General features: G+C 42.2%; 2 protein-coding genes across 2 annotated transcripts; one reads left to right on the plus strand and one right to left on the minus strand.

The window, feature by feature from the left end:
• Positions 1-310: 310 nt before the first annotated feature.
• Positions 311-8465, minus strand: LOC120641295 (kelch domain-containing protein 4). The gene is made up of 20 exons (XM_039917344.1): positions 8189-8465; positions 7739-7825; positions 7249-7317; positions 6878-7010; positions 6740-6786; positions 6319-6405; positions 5807-5868; positions 5555-5597; positions 5367-5447; positions 4832-4939; positions 4555-4660; positions 3738-3801; positions 3221-3263; positions 2714-2935; positions 2478-2639; positions 2202-2321; positions 1154-1300; positions 871-957; positions 711-779; positions 311-613 (listed from the first exon to the last, which is right to left on the minus strand). Exons 1-20 carry the CDS (start codon positions 8318-8320, stop codon positions 503-505), a joined length of 1980 nt encoding a protein of 659 aa, XP_039773278.1. The 5' UTR covers positions 8321-8465; the 3' UTR covers positions 311-502.
• Positions 8466-9837: 1372 nt separating this feature from the next.
• On the plus strand, positions 9838-11540 carry LOC120640207. Its single transcript, XM_039916068.1, has 3 exons — positions 9838-10347; positions 10805-10872; positions 11486-11540. Exons 1-3 carry the CDS (start codon positions 9838-9840, stop codon positions 11538-11540), a joined length of 633 nt encoding a protein of 210 aa, XP_039772002.1.
• Positions 11541-17861: the final 6321 nt, after the last annotated feature.

Below are 17861 nucleotides of genomic sequence, written 5' to 3' on the forward strand. Positions count from 1 at the left end.
CTTTGCAAAAGCATTCTGGTCTCCACGAGGAACAGCAGAATATATAAATTGTGCCTGATTACGCCTGCCCAGGGCTATGAATTGATGAAACAGCAGAATATATATAAATCTTTTGCTTCCTCCATGTTGGATGGATTAAATAAAGAGTGTCAAATCTCGACTTGGCAGGCAGAAGTTACACATCCATTCGGGCGAAAATTTAGCGAGAACATGTTCTTCGTGTGAGCAATGGAGCTTTTGTTGTAGGTGATGAAGATCGTTCAGTCAATCAGCTGGGGAGGATAAACGTTCCAGATGCCCATGATACTCGTGATTAATTCTCAGCCAATGCACATGAATTCGAAATTGAACACAAGTACAACTTTACAAGTACCATTAAAAAAATATATATCAATTTTTGTCTGCTTGGGTTCGTAACGTAAAATTCATGAAATAATTAAGCGGGACTTGAGCACTCATTCAAAACTGTCTTTTTTGCTAAAACACTGGCGAGAAGCCAAAACTATCTTCCTGCGCTCTTCTGCTTGCCTTTCTTGGTGTCCCTCTTGAAATTAGAACTAGTAGATCCACTGGCCTCTTCCTCCGCCTTCTGTTCAGCCTCCAGTACGGCCAGCTGAACATGATGCACAAAAGCGAGTCAAGATATACTACAGAGTTGGATATCCTTTGCTTTCAAACCAGATAATAATATAGCGCGACACAGCAATTACCTCATCGAGTATTGGTTTCAGTTCCTTGAATCGAGTTTCCGCAAGATCGAAACCATCTTTCCGGAGCTCCTGCCATTATATGTGCAGGATTACAACACTCACTCCCTGAAATGTGGTATTGTAGTTGACTGATGGAGGAATTCAAGCAATAGAAACTAACCTTTCCGGTGTGTTGAGTGTGCTCGTAGGCAGCCATTTGCCAGTACATATTTGTCCTCTTGTAGAAATCTTTCAATGATTCTCCAGGCTTTCATAAATCATAATAATAAACAAATGGAATTATAAGTAAAAAAGAATAGCAAGGTTCGTTAACTGCAGTAACAAACGGTTGAATATTGTTTCCTCTGGAACAAACATACAAGATGATGTCCTTCAAGGACACAGCCAGGAATGAAGAGGAGAAATAAATCTACATAAGCAAAGGTTAACCAATACAACATTACCACTGGAGTCCTTTGAGAATCAGAAAGGCCAAGGATGACTCTGATTTGCTCTATCCGAGCACGCTTCTCTTTTCTACGCATGGTCTTACTTTCACCCTTCAGGAGAGAAACAGCACTAGACACGTTCTTTGCAGCATCTTCATCAGACTACACAGGCATGTCAAGGATCACAAATAAATAACCACGCAATGGGAGCAAACTGTAGTCAATAATGGAAAATGACATACTTAAGGAGTGTACTATCAAGCTTCACTAACTCGCAAGAAGCCAGAAACTTGTTGGTATAGATGAAATTCTTTAAACCATTGTACCCAACCACAAGCTTAACATTAACACAACCGATGAGCAGCAAAATGTTGCTAACTTCTGGAAGAAAGCTGCTTGGTTGCTAGTGGTCATGTGTTCTTCAGTACAATATCTTGAAACAGAAAAATTGTAAATATTTTACATACTAGAAACTTTTAAGGGACAGAATTCCAAGCCCGTGCAGAAGCCATATTTCCTTTATCTGCCCAATCGAAGTCAAGTACAATGGACTGCACTGTTAGCATTAAGTAATGGTTCTATTTGTTCAAGAGCACATCAAATGACATATCAGAATAGGACAGGAGCATCCCAGGCTCCAAATGTTTCTACTGCTGACAGCCAACTCCTTTGAATGTTTCTTTAAAAAACTACTGTTAGTTCTGCTCTAATAAAAATACACGAACTGATTTCTGCAGGTGAATTGGTTTCCCAGCTAAGCAATTTTAGCCAGACACAGACATCTAAACCCAATCTGACAGCTCAGAAAAGAAATTAGCAGACAATTAGTTTCAGGCAAATTTTGGGGGGAATATGGCAAAGTAATATCCCTTTACTTTCAAATACTATTCTGAAAAAAGTGTGTTCTATAAGATGGTAAATCTAAAACCTAGCTGATAGATAATAATTCATAACCTATATTAACATAACAAGATTTTGTCCAGCACAACCTGATCCGGGATCTCATTGGGATTCCACAGAAGTCGGGTACGAGAACCTTATGTACTACTGTACTAGTGCATACCTCTTCATCTTCATCTGTCTGGCTAGCATCCCCCTCACTATCATTTTCATTATCATCAGCTTCATCGTCATCGTCATCATCCTCATCCTCAGAAATTTCTAACCATTCAGATTCCGATGCCTGAATAAAAAGGGTAGTAATGATGACCTTCCACACAAATAGGAATGGTTATGATATGATTAGAAGATAATTTGTTCCTCTGATATTCCAACTAAATAGATAAATACTGTTACTTAACACTACTATAGCAGAACAGAAAGCTAGACTGTAACTGACCGGTATGATACACTTCCACTCATCAAGTTTGCTAAGGTTAAGTGAATATAGATCATCGAGAGTAATTTCTCTATCTTTCACTTCCATCATTCCTCCATATAAGTAGAGCATATCTTTCCCTACAGCCATGCATGCATTGATTCGACCACTGGGCTTCACCGCCTGTTAGTACGAAAAGTCAATGAGCAACAGAAGCATTATTGCATTAATGTAAATGACAAAGATTGAAATTTAACCTCGGGTGGTGCTTCCTGTGTTATCGAATCAGAGAGAACATCAGAGCTTTTGCTTGACCCAGCTTTAGTGATGCTCAGACTCTTGGTCAACTGATTAGAAACTCCAAGGACTTCAGGTTGTCCTCCAATAGCTTCTTCTACGTCCTCCATGACCTCATCACCCTCATTATCAACATTAGCTTCTACATCATTTGTTGACTCTTTCCTTTTGATATCCTTTGTCTATGCATGCAAACCAGCAGGAGCATATGAACATTTTTGACAGCAACAAACTTAGATACTTGCTTCATGCAAAGATCTATGCCTTACAGGATATTTTAAGTTCGAAATATGTAACATTATGCACAATATCAACAGCTAGGCTGGAAAATTTAGTATTGTTTTACTAAATTATCAGAATAAATTTCCGTGAAATACTAGCTTCAATTAATTTGCATTTCGTATCTTTAGATTGACCAACCATGAACACTGAGATGGCTAATTGCATGATTACAGTAGAGGAATCACCTTATTTTTAGCAGGCTTGTCTTTTCTGAGCTCTAGTGGATACCTGTTATATTCAAGGGAAGAAATCGATTCAACATTCAAACAGAATAGACAAATTAAACAAGAAAGCATAACCTTCAAATGTAGAATAATCACATTCAAATGGAGGACCACAGAAAAAGTAACTAGTGCCAACCGAATCTGACATATCAGGGAACAATCACACCAGAATAAAGCATGTGCCTCGAAGCAAGGGATCCCAGGATAGTTAAGTTATCTAGAGAACCACAAGAAGATTACAAGGGATGTTCAACCCAAGATGATTAATGAACGAAAGAAGTAGACATCAATTGCGAAGGATTACAGCTTCCAAACCTAGGTAGAAAAATATCAGTTTGTGTGGTATGAGTTGAAAAGTAGCAGTAGCAGTCATATTCAAGCAATAGCCTCAAAAGGCAACAAAGGAAAACAAGCTGGCATATAACTAAATTAACTTTAGAAAATCAAACATGTAATAGAAATGCTAAGAGGAACGTACCAACGGTGGTTATCCAATTGGAAACCATACAGCTCATTCATAAACATGCTCATAATGACATCGCCTACAAGCCAAGAATTTCAGCAGGATGGTCAGCATAGGTTTCCAACAATATGTAATTAGAAATTGACTACCAAATAAGTCATTTTTCAATTCCATTTGGTTTTTCCTAGAATGATGAGTGTGCGTTGACTGATTACTGCATGGTGTACCTCTACAGTTCATTGCACTTCTATGGACAAACCAACTTGATTTGATTCACTATAGAAGTACCATAGTTGCTATTATCCACCTATACTGCTCCTCACTTTTTAAATATATGACGTTTAGGGCAGGCTAATTAGAAGGAGTATCTGTTTGTAACTGGAAATACCAATAGGAGGGGCAAGCCAACCATATGTTCACTATCAAGATAAAGTAAAAGTAACACACAGTTCAAGAGCATATATCAATAAAATCATAAAATCAGTCACTGCCTGAGCCTTCAGAACAGAGTTGTGAAACATCTCTGATTCAAGATTATTGAACCTTGAAAATATATACGGATCCATGATTACTGATCAAGCTTTTCAGTCTTTGGTCCAATACATATCATGAAACGTGTGGCTTTTCTCAGTAATTTTGTTTTTCTTCTCTAAGCCATTGGCATAAGATATGAGCTAGAAACATTCAGATGAATAGAAGAACAGCCGAACAACTAGAATACATGGATTTAACCATTTTAATCGCCAAATAGAAGTAATAGCAGAACAAACATGCATTTCAAATATATATAGCTAAAAATGGAGCACAGGAGCAGAGTTCAGTTGTGAGTAACCTTCAACTTCCATATCTACCACACCGCCAAAAAGAACAGCCCTTTTCTTGTGCACACACATTGAAAACCCAGCTCTGGGACCAGGCGGCATCCCAGCCTTCTTAACCTATCAACAGTTCAGATTAAAGAAGTAAATATGCAACTCGATGGGGGACAGTAGGTTTTGAAGCTAAACTTGAAATATTGCCGATATACAATTTCCTGGACGTAAGTACATGGGAAGATAGAAATCAACAGATGAAGCATTTAAGATGATTAGATAAGTGTAAGTGTTCACCTTATTCCACTCCCAAGTACGAGGGTCAAGAGACCACATATCTGCATGAACTGTTCCTTTTTCTTTGTCAGAAGAAACTTCTTTAAAATATCCACCATATAGATATATCTACAGATATAACAGACATAAAGACATTTGCAAATATTAGTAGTCAAAACAAGGCATAACAATTCGTTCTTATCAGCTAATGTGACATAAACCAACTTGTCACGTAGGTAACTGGCTACTAACAGAAAAAACAAATGTGCTACACTGCTACATCTAGTTGAGTCGGAGAAAAGTTCTAATATTGATTGAACAAACATATGCCCCTGATTCTGTCATCATGACATAAAGATGCTAGCACAGATGATTCAGAAGGGCACCAATTGACATATGAGAAGTTCAATATCACAAGAAGTCAACAATAACAGAACAACAGCTCTCACAAAACCTTGTGGCACATAGACATTTGAAAAGTATAGGTGGTTAACAAAACTAGCAAATAAGTATCATGCACTATAAATATCCAAGAAAATGGAAAATATATGCTTGCCTGATCTTGGTAAACAGCAAGCTGAAAGCCACTTCTTGGACTTGGCCACAGGCACCCAGGGCGAGGCTTGATTTCCTCCCACTAAAATAAAAAGTGATCAATAAGACTCTTCAAATTGAGGACCGTATGTGTTACTAAGAGAGATTATGTAGCTAGTGGTACTAATGAAGTTCAAAATGTTTACTTACCTTGAAATGGTCTAAATCAAAAACATGCAGATCATTGTAGTACCTGCGGGAGGATATAATTATCAACCATAGTCAGAGTGGATCATGTCAAATGGAGAAGATGTTTTATGCCATCAGTTTACTTTGCATCACTTTGTGAATTATCAGCTGTCAGAATTTGCTAGTATCCAAAGTGATCCGCAACTTATGATGTTGTGTAACTCCTGTTCTCTATTGAACAAGATCTAGATTATTACTATTAATTCTACTGACCTCACTTCCCTAAGAGTATCGTAAAAACCACCAAATAGCACAATTTTGTGCTTGTAAAGAACCTGTAAACAAAATGAAATAATGAATGGCTTAAACTGGCTAAATGACAATCCATAAAATATAATAAGGGGCTAGCACTGAAAAGAAATGAACATAAATGTTTGTATCTGTCCTCTTAAAATTGAAAGATGATAGTGAGCAATGAAAAGATTTTCCAATGGTTTGTACCTAAAGCTTAGGTCAATCATGCTGACTTGATATGCAAAAGGCACTGCATAAGTTGAATGGTAATGTTTGCTATTTCTAATATGTAAGTGCCTGAGCTACTCTTTGAAATATATTACAAACAGTAATGAACTACCAAGCATTAGCTGCTGGCACCACAAACTCATGTTTCCAACAACTTCTAGTACTACAGGAAAATATGCTTTGTCCATGCTCATAATACAGAAAAAATTAGGAGAATGGGAAACAGTAAGTGACTAGGTGATTGCACGATAAAAAATACTAACCATCCTGTGTCCTGACCGTGCACTTGGACAGCCCTTGGCAAGAATTTGCTCCCATTGATTTGTTTTCAGATCCAACGTCCAAAAGTCCTGAGAAAAATTAGTCAAGGAATAAGAAAAACACCATCCTTATGATCGTTGCATCCAAGATATGTAGTGCAGTTCAACATTGCTCCCTCAAAACTAAAGAAGTTTCTACATCTCGAGTTACTGATGGCAGAAAGAGCGCAAATGTTAGTGACTACAAGAGAATTTTGAATTAAAATCATGTGATGAGAATCATTATTCCTATCTTGGTTCAAAATTGAAAATACAAGTGAAATATGTACATATATTGCTTCTGACAAAGGTGTATGCCTGATGCCAAGAAAACATCCCCAAAAAGGTAATGAGAAAAATTATATTATCATACTTAGTTTTGTACCTTGTAATGATGAAAACGTTCTTGGTTTGGTGAAGTGAATTCCCCACCTAAAACATCAACGTAGTGAAAGTGTTAATCTCATACACTGAAACAGCATGTTACTCATAGAATGCCTTCCCCAGAGTAAAGTTCTATTACCAAACATGTATATGTTGTTCTTCCAGGCTATTGTCTGGTGAGCACTTCTTGGAGGTGGACTGTTAGGGCTAGATACCAACTTCCACTCGTTTTTCTCTACATCACAGCGATATAGATCACCGTAAACAAAGGTCTGCATGCACAGACAGGACAACGGTATTATTCATCACTACAGCATGTCATACTTCAAAAAGAATCTAATAAAAATCCTAAAATAAAGGCTAAGCAACTCATTACATTATGACAGGAGCTGCAATGTCAGCTATGAAATTATAATATTGAAGGAAATTTCTGAAAAACACTAACAAGATCCTAGTAAAATCACTAAGATATAGTAAACATTACTCAATCACACAAGATGTGGTCCGCACCTTGGTACCATTGTAGAACTCTCCCCCATATAGAATCAGTTCTGTCTCTTTCAACGGGTTTATAGTAAGCTGCAATAGGAAATGCAAGATTTGAAATGAAACCTTCCAGATTTACTTGATTAGCTAGAACTTTTATGAACAGATTCTGGGTTATTAATAATTAAAGGGTAAACGGGTACACAGTACCACGAACAATAACCCTGTAAAAAGCACTCCATCAAGTGAAGGTCACAGGCTCAACTGAGATCTGGAACAAACTGACAGGTTCATGTAACCGAAAGCATCAATTAAGAAAATATCCATCATGTCATACAGATACAGAAACACGTCAATTTAATTCATTTGCAACAAGACCACAGATATAGTTTCTAAGAAGCAAACAAGACCAGTACAAACATTTGAATTACAGAACTAACACGAGACAGGTAAAGAGGGCAACAGGGATATGCTAGCTTATTTCATTCGCATTTGAAGCTACGCAGTTCCTTACCGAGCAATTAGACCGAGGAGATGGTGCAGGGACATTCTCCTCCACATGGACCTCTTTCTTCTTCGCCTCTTCCTTCTGTATGCTCCTCTGCAGTTAAGATAACCAAAAGTAAGGAGATCAGCAGAAGAGCATACGAAGAAGCAGATGTGCATCAGTGTGGAGAATGAAGGCGATTGCAAGTTCGCAATTTCCCAAACACCAAAGGCATTATATGATGCACAGCAGCAGTTCAACCAAATGCACAATCAGCGACCATAAATAGAGCTAATCCACAGACAAAACAGCGCGGAAGGCTTGTGTGATTTCAGCCGCCGCCAGAGCTGGGAGTAAGCACAGCGGCACGCGGAAGCAGAGCAGAACGAGCAGCCGCCACAAGGCCGCCAAGAGTGGCTGCACTTGTGCCGCATGGAAAGGGGCGGGAGGGATCGAGGGCGGGGAGGGATTACTGACGAGGATGGCGTCGATGTCGTCCTCCTCGCCGACCTTGCGGGCCTCGCGGCGGGCGCGCTTCTCCTCGCCCTTGGCCGTCTTCCGCTCCGTCTTCTCCTTCCCCTTCCCAGGCTTCTTCTGCTTCTTCCCCATCTCCTCCCCTCCTCGAGCTAGAGCTCTCTCCCCCTTCCTCTACTTCACTTCCCAGCTCGGGCGTGGAGGCGGAAGCGGAGTGGAGGCGGAGGCGTGCTAAAACCTCACGGCCTCACGCCGAAGGGGAGGGAGAGGAGGTGGCTGGCGGCGACTGGGAGCCACGGCGCCGCCGCTCGGATTGGGCCTCTATGGGCTTTCACAAATTTAGGCCAGAAAAACCAATTTGGGCCGGCAAGCTTTCCGCGAGGGAATCCTCCTCCTGTAGCGTTTCATTTTTTTTGTTTGTTTGTAACGAGGTAAGATTTTGTTGTGTTTTCACGTTCTGTATTCGAATCTACTAGTATTTAGATTTAGATTAAATATATATATAACTTAGGCCTCCCCATCGACGATCGAGACGACGCCTTCGCAAAGCATCCGACGATGGACCTGCGGCGGCAGCTCAACCAGAAGCAGATGATGGAACCCAATCGCCAGGAGGCCGAGATCCAGGGCCAGGTACCTCGATCTCCCTTGTTCCCCGCCCTCCAGCCGTTTCTTGCAAATCTGAATTGACGATGCTCAGCATGAGGTAACTTCGCTCTACTGTACACGGCGAACTTGGATTTTGGAAAATCGTCTCGCGAAATCTGGCCTACTCGAAAAAATGTGCAAACCCTAGCTTGAGTACTCCATCCGTTCCAAATTATAAGTCATTCCAAAAATCTTGGAGAGTCAAAATTTTTCAAGTTTGATCAAATTTATATGACAAGATAATAATATTTATGATATCAATTAAATATTATTAGATTCTTTGTTAGCTATATTTTCATAGTGCACCTATTTGATGTCATAAATATTTAAATTTCTCTCTATAATTTTGGTCAAACTTTGAGATAGTTTGACTCTCCAAAATTCTTGGAATAACTTATAATTTGGAATGGAGGGAGTAGTATACAGCAATACATGTACGTACTCTTCTGTGTCGCGTGAGACTTATCATCGTTAATCTGTTTGCTATCTAGCAGGGACATGAACAGGAAGACATGATCAGCAAGCTTCCCGACGAGATTCTCACCAACATTTAGGCAGGCTCGAACCGCTACGCGATGCCGTGAGGACCTGCGTGCTCTCGAAGCGGTGGAGGCATCTGCCCGGATCGCTTTCAGAGATCGTTCTCGACAGGGGCGGAGACAGAGGGGCGGGCAGAGGCCTGGTCCTCTTATGGTTTTCAAATTTATATTAAATATTTGAATTTTAATTAAATTTTTATATAAATTAGTATAATTGGCTTCTCCTAATAATAAAAAAACAAATTGTTAGTTCCGCACCTGATTCTCGATGTGGCAGACTTCGAGCCTGAGGAGATTATTGGCTCTACCTACACGCTCAGCGAGCTGGCACGAGCCAACGCCTCCGTGGTCAGAGCCGCCAAGAGTATCCTGGCGCACAGGAGCCAGCACACCATCAGCTCCCTGAGCATAAAGTTCTACCTGAGGGCTGAATCGGCTGGCATCGTTCGCGCCGTGGAGAACGCCATGGCGAGCCGGGAGGTCGCCAGAGCGGAGTTCAAGATCATTACAGAGATGTCAGACGAATGCTGCTCGCCTAATGACATGGCCATCTACGGGAGACGTTTCATGGAGTTACTGAATGCTCATCCCCGCGCATTCAACGGTCTCACGGACTTGTGCCTGTATAATCTGAGACTCGGCAAGCTCGACATGGCTAATGTGCTCAGGGAATGCAGGAAGCTGGAGTACCTCAGCCTGAGAAACTGTGACGCTGGGATTGGATCTGTCTTGCAGATAGAGCACCCACAACTTTGTGAGCTGCGTATTGCGATTTGCGCGTGTAAAAGGGTCGAGCTCAATAGGCTTCCAAGGCTTACTCATCTGAATTTTCAGATTTGGATGCCTGCTCATGACGATGCAGGTCCATTGACCTTCGGATATGTTCCACAGCTCTCGGTGCTCAGCCTTAGTAATATGGCTTCAATTTACCACAAGAATACTAGGCTAAGCGAGCTCCTTCGCAACGTGGATAGGGTTGAAAACAAAAACGAAAATTTTCGATTACCGGAACGTTTTCGAAGTTTTACTGAGATTCTGGTGTAAATGAAAATGAAAATGGCTACCAAAAATACAAAAATAAAAATGGTATTTTTATCCGAAACTGAAAGCGAAAATGATTTCAGCCTCTACCGACCGTTTTCGAAAATTACCGTATTTATGCGATAATTTACCGCCGGTATTCCCGTATTTTAGGGATCCTACCGTATTTGAAGCCCAGCCCAACACATATTTTCTCGGCCCAATAGCTCGCGGGCTTCCCTACTGGCCCAGCCTTTCAGATTAACTCTAGCCTCAAAATCCCCCACTCCCCACACCCTGACCCAGTGAGGCAGTGACCCTCGTGAGGTTGGTTCTCCTCATTCTATTATTGGCTATTGGTTTTGTACTTTGGTATGATAATATGAGTACTAATATATTTTTATATTTGTAGGATGAATTTTCAGATCTGATCAATAATGATTATGTGGCAGGTGATGATGATGACATGCCTGAGTTCAGGTGTAGGCATAGGCAGCCTGCGGCCCTGCACTAGTATTATTCTTAATGGCATGCTAGTATATGTTTAAGTCTCTATTTGAATTTAGTTAATGATCATGTATGACTATGTCATGTATGTTGTGTGCAACTTTGTGCCATACTATTGTGCATGCTACTATGTGTCAGTTATCACGGATTGGTTCGATATTTGGATTAATATCTTAATCGAATCTTCGCTACTTGCATATGAGATGTGTTAAGTCATATTGTTAATGTTATGCTCTATTGTTTGATATGTTTATCGTTTTTTAAATACTATTTTGATGGTTTCGACCGTTATCGATGTGTTCTCGACCTTATATTTTCGTTTTCGAAATTACCGGAATACCGGCGCCATTTTCGTTTCCGAAAATACCGTACCGCTTTCGTTTCCGATAAAAAAATGTGAAAGTAAAAGTGGTGGAGTTTTTCGCCGACCGTTTTCATCCCTAAACGTGGACATAGTTAACCTGGATTTGAATTTCCAATGTCAAAGGGTGAGTAATAGTGGGCATATTAATACCAAGTAATTAAGATGTTTGGTCTGTAATAATTTCATTTATGATTTTCTCTACTTTATTATTTATCTGCGCAGATTTGGATTCAACCTGAAGCGCCGAGAGCCCGAGACGATTAGCTCTTATGCGTAATCTTCAGATGATTAGGCTACGTTTCATTCATGGAAAGTGTGACCTCTCTTGGACTACGTTTTTCTTAGAAACTGCACCTCTCTTAAGGAAATAAACATGCAAGTATAAACAAACTCGGCCGGGTGGGGAAAGACCGCCCCACCGGTATTAAGCTAAGAAGAAGCCTCGGCTTCCTCGACCGAGAAAATCCCCGAACCCCAGCCTCGCCCTGACACTTGGAACCGTAACCCCTGGAAATTGCTTGGGCCATACACGGTCCTCAGGCCGACCTGGGCCGGCTCTTAACTAGTGCTTTGGCACACGGGACCGGCGAGAGGATTTTTTTAACCACAGTCTGAAATTCGCTCTTACGGGGATTCGAACTCAGGATCTGTGGAGTGCCGCTCGAGTGTCTTAACCACTAGGCTAAGCACCCTTTGGCATAAACATGCAGGTATGTTTATGCTTATTTTTAAATCGCTCCAGTCATCTGTTGATTTTTCGGTGTGCGTAATTAGCTAATTTTTGTTGTGCGCCTACAAGAGTGAGTTAATTAGCTCCAAGAAGAACGGGAAAAGTTGCTGTTATTCTGTTTCATCTCCTTTTATTTGTGCGTCATTCTCCACCATTTCAAACTAGTATTTTGTACAGGACGAGAAGACAGTCAATTCGCTCTCTTTCAGTCTAAAAATATAGTTTTTGAGCAATCAGCTTTTCATCATGGGAACTAGTATAAACCTGGTCTCTTTTGCAGGTGTGGGACCATGGCTCTGTTTAGATCTTTACCCATAAACCTCATAAATACAAAAAAAACGTCACATCGAATGTTAGGACACATGCATGTAGTACTAAATGAAGTCTATTTACAAAACTTTTTACATGGATGGGCTGTAAATCGCGAGACGAATCTAATGAGCCTACTTAATGTTATCCGCCCTTGGACGCCGGTTTACCGGCCCGTTTAGGCGGTAAACCGCCACGAGCGGCGGTAAGCCGCCGGCAGGTAAGTTTTTTCCCCCCTAGGATTTAGGTGTATTTAGATGATTTTTTAGGGTAAGATTTAGGATTTAGAATGTTTTAGGATTTAGAATGTTTTAGGATTTAGGTGTATTTAGATGATTTTTGACACTATGACTTAGGAGTTAGAATATTAGATGATATATTTTTGTTGTCCATGTATGCAGATAGACAATGGCAAGCAGAGATGTTGTATGGGAACACGGGGAAAATCTTTATCCCGGATGGCGATGCAACTATTGTCGTACGCAGAAAGGAGGAGGTGGTGCGACTAGATTGAAACAACATTTGGCTGGGCGCGGGGCGGAGGTGGTCCATTGCAGGAATGTGCCACCTGATGTGCGAGACTTCTTTCAGCGTGAGTTGGATAGGGCAAAGAAGGCAACTGCTGACCGGGCTCGAGAGAGGTTGAGACGGGAGAAGGCTGCAGCGGAGGGAAACTATCCCGGTGATGAAGAAGATGAGGAAGCTCAGGTACAGCGTGCCATGGATCTATCAAGAGCGGAAGCAGAGTTCCGACGGGGGGTGGAACAGAGAGGAGGTGCATATGAGCGTGGAGGGGGGTAGTGGTTCGACGAGGGGGAATGTTATGCAGAGGATGTTTCGAAGGTCCACTTCGCAGAGGGAGAGTCCTGTGGTGGAGGACTATAACTTGGCAGCTGGTGGGAGAAGAGGAATGATGCAACCAAGGATTGATACAGGCTCCTGGACGCAGAAGGGTAAGAACACAAAGGAAGCTATTGGTAAAGCTTGGTCAAAGTTTTTCCATATTGCAGGAGTTCCTGGAAGACAGGCTGACAGTCCATACATTTCAGCGCATGACGGATCTCCAGAGCGCCGTCCAGGCATTGCAGGAGTTTGACGTGTTTCGGCAGAAGATTGGCGAGTATAGCAGTGAAATGGCAATGCGGATGGCGATGGACCCAAAGACATCCCCAAGTAAGAGTTACTCCGTATGAAATTGTTGTTTTCTCTATTCGAATATATTGCTTACATACTCGGTTGCACATGCAGCGTCATGGTGGATGATGTTCGGATCAAGTACTCCAAAGCTGCAGTACCTTGCCATGAGACTTGTTTCACAATGTTGTTCGTCCAGTGGATGCGAGCGGAACTGGAGTACTTTTGCCTTGCTGCATACAAAGGTTCGCAATCGGTTGTCGCACAAGAAACTTAATAAGCTTGTTTATGTCAACTACAACCTTCGTCTCCGACTTGAGGAGGTATCCGGCCCACTGATGCGTGAAGAAGGTGATTTCATTGACCAGCTGGCCCATCTTTCTTTCTATGATGAGAATAACCCGGTGCGGGAATGGATGGAATATGGTAGATCTAACCGGGCTCCAGTTCTGGACGAGGATGATGATGACGGCGACATCCCTCTCCCGTCCCATATTGTCAGAGATCAAATAAACGAGTCAGATCTACGTGAGCCTACGGGGAATGATTCCATCAGCGATTGGGCACGTACAAATGTAGGTGACACTCACCTAGGGAAGAGAAAGTTGCAGAAGGGACCTAAGAAGGGTGACCCGAAGCGTCGAAAAGACAAAGGAACAGCAAAACCAGTGAGCAGCGACACCGAGACTGATGATGGCAAAGGTGAGCGTAGTCCTCCATATCAGGAGTCCGATGATAGCAGCTCGGCCGATGATGGTGATGATGGTGACGGTGCTGAGCCTGATGCTGGTGGTGGTGGTAGTGGTGCTGATGCTGCTGCTGGTGGTAGTGGTCGTGCTCGTGGTGTTCGTTTCACAGGTATACATTGCACATACAAATAGACACATATTTCTGACTATTGACTACTAATTATGAAATATGGTTGATTGCAGGGGAGACTCAGTTCACACATGCTACTCAGGACACCGACCATGGAGCACCGCAATCGCAGAGGAGAACAGGTGGACCAACGGACCATGATAGTCCACAGCACTCTTCTTCCTCCTACAGCGATTCGAGGCACTCTTTTCACTATCCCATTCCTGACATCAGCATGCAGCCACCGACGAGATGGGTGTACGAATGGGAAGACCCCCATTTTTACACTATGTTAGTTCAGGAATGGCAGACAACATCGGCGTGGACGGGCCAAACTTGGCAACACTACAAGGCTGAGCTGCTTAGAGTGCGAGGTATCGCTTTGATGTCCAACGCCGAATACCAAACCGCGTCCCAAATGGGGGTCTTCCCATTTCTACGTTGAACTTTCGTTTCATGGGGTTTTGTATGCACGCTTATTACTATTGTATTTGTATGTATGATTATAACTTGTTGCTTTGGTATGGTCATTTACATTAAAATGTGCATAGCTCATGCCGAAATTTTCTTTTATTGTACACCGGGATCTATTTTTCAAGCGGCGGAAAACTAACCGGTATACCGGTCCAACCGGCCGGTATACCGGTATAACCGGCCGGTTTAACAGTTCGAGCGGCCCCTCCCACATCACCGGTATACCGGCCAAACCGGCCGGTAAACCGGACCGGCCGGCCGGTATACCGGTCCGTACCGTTTGAACGCCGAGATTTGAATTCAAACAAATTCAAACAGGATTTTGTCCGGTTCCGACCGGTAACCGGCCTAACCGGACCGGTAAACCGGTACCGGATTCCGGCGGTTGGGCCGGTCCGGTCGGAAATGAAAACCCTGCGTCTTAGCTGGGCTCGAAGGACTCCAGGTCCAGAACGATGTCGGGGAGCACGCTGAGGATGTGCCTCCACTGCCTCGACAGGATGCTGCTCCTGACGGCGTGTCGCAGATCCAGACGCTTCAGGATGAAGATTAGGACGTCGTCCGGCAGCTTGCTAAGCCGATCTGCCTGTTCGATTCCCTGGATATGAAATTATGAATTTATATACGAGCAACAAGTATAGGAGAATAGCTCATGTTAGTTGAAATTTATGCACAAAATAAAGTTGCACAAAGAAATTCCCGCCTAGGGAGCCGTGTTTAGTTGCACAAAATAACGATGACACCTAGGTTTTTTTTCCAAAAGACCCGGACAGATTACCGCTTAGGTAGCCGTGTTTAGATGTTAAAAAAATTTGGCAAAAAACATCACAGCACATGTTTGATAAATGAAGTCTATTTACAAATTTTTTTACATATATGGGTTGTAAATCGCGAGACGAATCTAATGAGCCTACTTAATCCATGATTTGCAACACTGATATTATAGTAACCATCCACTAATTATGAATTAATTAGACTCGTTAGATTCTTCTCGCGATTTACAATCCATCTATACAAAAAGTTTTATAAATAGACTTTATTTAGTACTCCGAAATAGCAAGATTTCTTTTAAAATAAATTTATACCTAAACAACTAAACACAACCCTAGTGGGCTAGATCAGGGCAGGGGCATTGATCTAAAATTAGCATGGTGGAGCGCGCGGATTGGTGGTTAAAGGCGCATCACGCAATGGAAGAGAGGAACAATAGTAAGAAGCCAAAGAGATAAAAGATGCATCTGGACTGTTTTGAATCATCCTCGCTCAGCTAAGAAAAAAAATAAAAGAGGCTATAAAAAATCTCAAGGCTGCATAGGGCCCGACCAAACGGCATGTTACGCACCTCGCTCTGGCTAATCAGGGAGTCGCTTGCCGACGCCATGGATCATGCTTCGGCTTTAACCTTATTTCGCCTGGGTAAGATATGGACGAACCCTATTTATAAGAGTGCGTGAGGAGAGAGATTTGGATTGTCCGTCCAATTTGGATCCGCATGTCCGAATCTTATACGGCCCAGCTTTCTCTTTAGGCTGGTGGCTTTTCTCCCTCGCCGGCGATGGCCCCTTGAATCGTGGACCCACTTTGCACCCTCGCCTCAGCATCAGGTGAGCCCAGCGGCGCCGGCGACGCGACACGCGAGCGCTCGGTGCGCCCGCTGGTCGCGCGCTACGCTTGCTGCCTCGCCACGCTCATCCGCGAGACCGCGACTACTTCCTCCACTCTCACAGGAAGGCATTTCTTCAAACCAGGAACTTGAGCAAGACAATCTTTCATCAGCAGAGGAACTAGAGCACGAAGATAGGCTCAGCAATCTTCCTGATGACATTCTGTTCTCTATATTAGAAAGGCTACAGCTACTTGAGGCTGCACGAACTAGCGTCCTTTCAAGACGGTGGAGATATCTTTTTGTTTTCCGTTCAAGGCTCGTGATAGACTTGGCAGTCTTCTATCGAAGGTACAAAGGTTCCAAGTTAACTCGTGATAATTTAGCACAAATCAACTCCAACATGGTCAAAGCGACAAAGAGTATATTGGCACATGAGAAACGATGCCCCATCAACCTTCTGAGCTTAAGGTTCGATTTGGTAGAAGACTCTATATCGACATTGTCCGCTGTGTTGATAATGCCATGGCCAACAGAGAGATCACCTCATTGTACTTCCTGATGACGTCAGAAACTGTGGATAGGAATTGCACAGAAGATCATTGGATCACCTACGGAATACGTTTTATGCAATTTTTCTATGCTGGTCCTCGAGCATTTGGTGGCCTCAATTATCTGGATGCCTCATTGAGATAGGTATCCTCTATCCTTTGGTTATGTTCCACAACTTTCGACGCTGATTCTAAGTAATCAGGGCGCCATATTTCACAAAAAAATTCAGCTAAGTGAGTTCCTAACTAATGTGATGGTAGAAGCGCTAGAGTTGAATTTTTCATGCGAAAATGTGAGTTACGTGCCTGCGGGGATGTGTCTATTTGCATTCGTAAGGAAATACTTGTGTTGATAATTTCTTACTCTTCATATATATATGGTGCAGATTTGGATTCAACCTGAAGGTCCAAAACAAGTGGGCCCGTGCTTGCAAAATCTGCGGTTCCTTTATCTTCAACGTGTTCACGAAGAATATGACCAAGATTGGACATTGTTTTTCTTAGAAGCTGCACCGCTATTAAACACGCTACATATACAGGTAATATTTGTTTTTAGCTCTCAAAATTTACCTTTTCAATGCAAATCGTAATAGTTTCATTTCACATATAGAAGGGTGGGTTCATGTGCTGTGGAAAAAATATCATTGTAGCACCTTATTCATATAGTTTTTTCTTCTTTCTTGCTTTCTTTCATGGAAAGAAAAGTGTTAGTCAGCATTAAAAAAATCGTGGACTAGTAAGATAAGACCAATCATCTAATTCTCTCAAAAATAGGATTAATAGTCTATCACGCTAGCTCCACTCTACTCTCAGTTTCTCACACATTCATCAAATGCCTTGACAACTAGTGTATAAAATTTGGCCTCTTGTGCAGGTGTGGGGCCATACGAGTTGTATATACGAAGACGATGTGTCCAAGGAGAGCTACATCAATTAGTC

Source organism: Panicum virgatum, chromosome 7K, assembly GCF_016808335.1.
Source record: "Panicum virgatum strain AP13 chromosome 7K, P.virgatum_v5, whole genome shotgun sequence".
Taxonomy (NCBI): domain Eukaryota; kingdom Viridiplantae; phylum Streptophyta; class Magnoliopsida; order Poales; family Poaceae; genus Panicum; species Panicum virgatum.